Below are 6,583 nucleotides of genomic sequence, written 5' to 3' on the forward strand. Positions count from 1 at the left end.
GCAGACACATGACATCGAGCAAAGCTATAGGCAAACACCTCATACAATACCTCAATGTGTTCTTAAATGCTTGGATGTCCTGCCCTAATAAGATTTTATTACATTTCTATAATGCAAACACATCCTGCAGTGCTGTATAGCGCTCGGCATCAGTCCATGGTCCCAACTAGGGCTCAATCTAAATTCCAATCTAACCTTTTATTTTTGGAATGTGGGAAGACAGAGATACAAAGGGAAGACAAACAAAGACTAAGGTGATGTTGTCCAGAGCTGCAAGACAAAAGGTGCCAACTACTGAACCATCCAATGTCTATTTGGCGCACAGTTACAAATATGGCCATCCTAGTATATAGAGGCACATTTCAGTACAAAGACACTACTTAAAGGGGTATTCTGGAGGACAAGTTGTATATGTTTAAAGAGAGCCTTGCAGGCAGAGGTTCCTCTCCTCCATCCAAACACCGTGAGTCAGTTCCCACTAAAGCCAGTGACTGGTTGATAAGGCATTTCCTGAGTAACATAGTAGACTATGTCTACAGTCAGATTTACATATAAAACCGTTTTGTGAACAGACATGATGCATCATAAAAATAAAAATGGCAAATCTGACACCTAGGACCCCAACCTGTGTAAGGATATGCGCACATCACGTTTTCCTCACACAGGTCAAAACATATTGCCTATGTACAGGGCCCCATCAGGGCAGTACTACCATAAGGAAAAGGTCAAATTATATACACTGCTCAAAAAAATAAAGGGAACACTTAAACAACACAATGTAACTCCAAGTCAGTCACACTTCTGTGAAATCACACTGTCCACTCAGGAACAACACTGATTGACAATTATGCAGGTGGTGGCTACAGACAGACCACTTCTCAGTTCCTACGCTTCCTGGCTGATGTTTTGGTCACTTTTGAATGATGGCGGGGCTTTCACTCTAGTGGTAGCATGAGACAGAGTCTACAACCCACACAAGTGGCTCAGGTAGTGCAGTTCATCCAGGATGGCACATCAATGCGAGCTGTGGCAAGAAGGTTTGCTGTGTCAGCGTAGTGTACAGAGCATGGAAGCGCTACCAGGAGACAGGCCAGTACAGCCAGAGCCCAGCAAAATGACCTCCAGCAGGCCACAGATGTGCATGTGTCCACTCAAACGGTCAGAAACAGACTCCATGGGGGTAGTATGAGGGCCCAACGTCCACAGTTGGGGGTTGCCAGAGAACACCAAGATTTGCAAGTTTGCTACTGGCACCCTGTGCTCTTCACAGATTAAAGAAAGTTCATACTGATCACATGCGACAGACGTGACAGTCTGTGGACGCTGTGGAGAATGTTCTGCTGCCTGCAACATCCTCTAGCATGAGCGGTTTGGCGGTGGGTCAGTAATGGTCTGGGGTGGCATTCTTTGTGGGGGCCGCACAGCCCTTCATGTGCTTACCAGAGGTAGCCTGGCTGCCATTAGGTACCGAGATGAGAACCTCAGACCCCTTGTGAGACCATATGCTGGTGCGGTTGGCCCTGGGTTCCTCCTAATGCAAGACAATGGTAGACCTTACGTGGCTGGAGTGTGTCAGCAGTTTTTTGCAAGAGGAAAGCATTGGTGCTATGGACTGTCCCACACGTTCCCCGGACCTGAATCCGATTGAGCACATCTGGGACATCATGTCTCACTCCATCCACCAACGCCACGTTGCACCAGAGACTGTCCGCCACCTCATCAGGATCATGCCCAGGCATTGTAGGGAGGTCATACGGGCACGTGGAGGCCACACACACTACTGAGCCTCATTGTGACTTGTTTTAAGGACATTACATAAAGTTGGATCAGCCTGTAGTGTGGTTTTCCACTGTGATTTTGAGTGTGACTCCATATCCAGACCTCCATGGGTTGATAAATTTGATTTCCATTGATAATTTTTGTGTGATTTTGTTGTCAGCACATTCAACTATGTAAAGACGAAAGTATTTCATACGATTAGTTAATTCATTCAAATCTAGGATGTGTTATCTTAGTGTTCCCTTTATTTTTGGAGTAGAGTATAAATGGGCCCCTTGCTCCTGGCTCTGCCCACTTCCTCTGAACTGTCTGAGGATCCAGATGGTTCAGTAGTGTGCGACTCAAATTTCTGATGGCGGTCCTGCCTATGTATAACGCACTATACTACAGACAGGCCCAGAGAGTTTAATGGACCAATGTAGTCAACTAAATACAAGCTTTAACCCATTTTCCGTTCCAGGGGGGCACATTCCTTGTCTCATAGGGCACGCATTATCATAATCCTAGGAGGTCCTATAATGTAAACTACTTGAGTAGGGGGTAGTCAGCTTAGAAACACTAAGAAAGGCTGGTCTGAAGGAAATGGTGTCCACAGGAAGGATCTGATCTTTTCCCTTTCATCCTCTCTCAATCACAACATGTACACAGCAATAGCAGATAACACAGTACTATGGAAAGTAACAGGATTTTACTTTGTTTTTCCTCTTCCCCCCTCTCTTTCCAGCTCCCCCACCAAGTCTAAAATATCTGTCTGCAAAACAGAAGTGGGTGAAACGTGTCGGTAATGGGTATGAGGCTGCAGGTCGGTCAGAGGGGCTCTGCAGAGACCGGGTCACCATTCTACATTATAATAACTCTGCTACAATTCATTCAGCTCTTATGCCAGTCCCTGCCCCACCCTCTAATAAACTATGAAGATGTTTGTAACGGATCAGTGTCCAATGGACAGCATGGCTTATGTACAGGCTTATATACAGTCAATAACAGACCCCCCCCCCCCCCCCTGTACACAGCATGCGCCATATGTGTCCAGACACTGCGCCTTATTGCACGGGATGGGAAATGCACAAAAATCCTTAAAAGGCAAGAGAAGAGGAACAGAACACAACGGGAATCACTGGATCCCAGCCTGGAAGCATCCAGCTAAAAACCGCAGTGCAAAAAGCAACAAACGCTATATAGGACGAATAGGTCAAAGTCTACAGCTATGTCCATCAGTCATCTGTGTGTGAACAAGCTGCATAGTCATTAAAATGTTGTAAACCCCCCCAACCCCCCCCTTGGGTCAAATATTCATTGCGTCATAATCACACTGGTAGATTTCTTCGATTTCTGCCAGTACCCAGGTGGCCTGCGCCGCAGAATCTCATGTATGACATAGTATCTGTGCCCAACGCTATAAGGACATGTTCCTGTATCCTAAAGTGACTGGATAGACAACATGGCATGTACAGACAGCCCCTCACCCTGATAGAAGGGGTTATTCCCAGCATGAAAAAAAAACCTCTGCAGCAACTAGGTGCAGGGGGGCGGGGGGGGGGGGGGGATTGGGACTCCTGAGCGCCCCCCACCCACTAAACACGTTCTGCTGTACAAGGGAATGGCCGAGCTTTCCATTTACAATAACCTTCAAATTGCAGCAAGCACCCCCCCCCCCCCCCTCCACCATAAGCGAGACGCCCCCTTTACTGTAACGTGGATATTACAAGCCACTAACCAGAAACGCAGGATAGACCATGAACCCCTCTGCAGGATTCCCTGCGCAATCTGCATTACCCTGGGAATGCCCCAGCCATGATATGTGACCAGAACCTGGATGACTGGGACCCAACCGAGGTCCACTGAAATAATACACCCCCCCCCCCCCTATAGGGATTGATAGGATTCAGGTACGAGCCGACCGTTCAATATTTATCACACATCGCGGTTGATACAAACGGGGAAAAAAAAAAAAAACACAAAACACAAAACAAAAAAATACAAACAGAAACGTAAAACGCGTCAATCAGCGCGCGGATCTAACAAACGGCCACATCTGTATCATCCGCAGCGGCTACAACGGCCGGACGGGTCCGAAGATCGGTAGAAAAAGAAAAAAATACATAAATAGAATACAAAGAAATTACAAAAACATTAAAAAAAAACAGGCACAAAGACAAAATGGGGAACGGCTGGGAGACGGCGTAATGTTACATGCACAAGGTCTAAACCACATATGGAACCAATTAGGGAAAGAAACAAAGGGACAAATACAAAGAATGGGGAGAAGTGGAGAAGAAAAGGGAGGGGTGGGGAACAGATCGATAACGAATGCCCCAATATGGACACACGGAGACATACTGGAGACACTGCAGCCCTTACCTGCGAAACCATTTTATTCTTCTCCATAAAACACAAGAGGAGAAGAGCAGAGAGGGAGCTAGCACAGGATCTGCAGATCTGATCGCCTCACACTCAGCTTTTTAGGGGGGGATTATCGGTTAAGATCCTGACAATTATTTTCTGTCCTTGTGTACGACTCCTTCCTTCCTTCCTATCTTTCTTTGCTCCCTTTCTCTCTCAGGATTAGGCTCCTCCTTCTGACACCAGGGGCAATTTATCACTGCTCTGCCACTCCTCCCTCTCCCTCCCTCCCCCTCCCCGACTTGCTCCCAGCTCTCTCTCCTGTCTCTTCCTTTCCCCTCCCCCTTCCTCTCCTGCCTGGCTGCCTAGAAGGGACACATCTCCCATTACACATGGCAGGAGAGGGAGAGCTAAAACAGACACAGCTGGATAAAAGCGAAGAAAACTGCAAAAAAGTAAAAAGCAAAGACTTCCCAAGAATCATGGAGCAAGAGACAAATCACTTCTTAAATAATCTGGGATTCACAGACTGTGCAGTGAGGACTGATTGGCTGAGATTGCATGTGATCTGGTGATCTGGTGATCTGCAGCTGTCACTTGATAGTTAACATCACTCCACAAGGCTACAAAAAAAACAAAAAGTATGCAGACCTAAAACCGAGATAGGTAGAAACAAAAGAACAAAAGAAACAAGTAAAATGCCTCAGAGTATGAGGAATTCACACAGTTCACGATTTTGCTATACAGTTTCATAAAAACAAACAAAACAAAAAAACCTATGTAACCGCACATAAACCCGTGCCCATAGACTTCCCATTCAAAACCGTATGCACCATATTGTATACGGTTGTCTCAGTTTTTCAAACCATACGGTTTTTTACTTTTTTTCTGCACAGAAAAGGCTGCATTCACACCACGTGTTTGCAGTACAGTTCCCGTATATGTTTTCTATGTGAAATCCGTATTGAAAACCGTATGCCAAAAGATGCATCAGGTTGTGTCAGTTTTGTATCCTGTACGGTTTTGTACAGGTACGTCCTTGGTCCTGCTCCCGTGATATAACGCGGGGTTACACGGTAACCCCGCATCATATCACGGCGGGCCCGGCATCATAGTGAAGCTGGGACCCGCCGCTAATAGCGCGCAGCGGCGATCGCGGCGCACTATTAACCCTATAGCCGCGCGCTCAGAGCTGAGCCGCGCGGCTAAAAGTGAAAGTAAAAGCTGCCGGCTAACTCAGTAGGCTGTTCGGGACAGCCGCGGCAAAATCGCGGCATCCCGAACAGCTGACAGGACAGCGGGAGGGCCCCTTCCTGCCTCCTCGCTGTCTGATCGCCCAATGACTGCTCAGTACCTGAGATCCAGACATGAGCAGTCATGCGGCAGAATCGTCGATCACTGGTTTCCTATGAGAAACAGTGTGTGCAGTGTTCTAGGTCCCTATGGGATAACAATGATCAGTGTGTGCAGTGTTCTAGGTCCCTATGGGATAACAATGATCAGTGTGTGCAGTGTTCTAGGTCCCTATGGGAGCTATAACACTGCAAAAAAAAAGTGAATAAAGATCATTTAACTCCTCCCCTATTAAAAGTTTGAATCACCCCCCCTTTTCCCATTAAAAAAAAAAACAGTGTAAATAAAAATAAACATATATGGTATCACCGCGTGCGGAATTGTCCGAATTATAAAAATATATAGTTAATTAATCCGCTCGGTCAATGGCATACGCGCAAAAAAATTCCAAAGTCCAAAATAGTGCATTTTTGGTCACTTTTTATATCATTTAAACGATCAATAAGTCCTATCAATGCAAAAATGGTACCGTTAAAAACTTCAGATCACGGCGCAAAAAATGAGCCTTCATACCGCGCCATACACGGAAAAATAAAAAAAAGTTATAGGGGTCAGAAGAGGACATTTTTAAACGTATTAATTTTCCTGCATGTAGTTATGATTTTTTGCAGAAGTGCGACAAAATCAAACCTATATAAGTAGGGTATCATTTTAATCGTATGGACCCAGAATAAAGATAAGGTGTCATTTTTACAGAACAATGTACTATGTAGAAACGGAAGCCCCCAAAAGTTACAAAACTGCGTTTTTTTTTTTTTCAATTTTGTCGCACAATGATTTTTTTTTTTCTTGTTTCACTGTAGATTTTTGGGCAAAATGACTGACGTCATTACAAAGTAGAATTGGTGGCGCAAAAAATAAGCCATCATATGGATTTTTAGGTGCAAAATTGAAACAGTTATGATTTTTTAAAGGCAAGGTGCAAAAAACGAAAATGCAAAAACGGAAAAACCCCTGGTCCTTAAGGGGTTAAGCACAAATAAAACATAGAAAACTTCATTTTTTTTTTTTTTTTTTAAACAATGTTTTATTTGTGCTTAAAAAAGCTCAAGAGCACATTTCCCCCCCCCCCCCCCCCCCCCCCCATCTCATACACAGATTTAGGACC

The 6,583-nt window shown here is 45.2% G+C and overlaps 1 protein-coding gene across 7 annotated transcripts in view; it reads right to left on the reverse strand.

The window, feature by feature from the left end:
- Nucleotides 1-4,389, reverse strand: part of RBFOX2 (RNA binding fox-1 homolog 2) — a 129,679-nt gene extending 125,290 nt beyond the window's left edge. For 2 of the 7 annotated variants that reach the window (XM_056523705.1, XM_056523703.1), the window contains exon 1: nt 4,141-4,389. In XM_056523705.1, the coding sequence (XP_056379680.1) occupies nt 4,141-4,167 (27 nt within the window). In that variant the 5' untranslated portion in view covers nt 4,168-4,389. Of the gene's footprint in view, nt 1-3,496; nt 3,634-4,140 lie in introns of those variants that run through there. The other 5 variants (XR_008844829.1, XM_056523704.1, XM_056523700.1 and 2 more) reach the window with 5 other exon arrangements.
- Nucleotides 4,390-6,583: the final 2,194 nt, after the last annotated feature.

The sequence above is a fragment of the Hyla sarda genome, chromosome 6 (assembly GCF_029499605.1).
Source record: "Hyla sarda isolate aHylSar1 chromosome 6, aHylSar1.hap1, whole genome shotgun sequence".
Lineage (NCBI taxonomy): Eukaryota > Metazoa > Chordata > Amphibia > Anura > Hylidae > Hyla > Hyla sarda.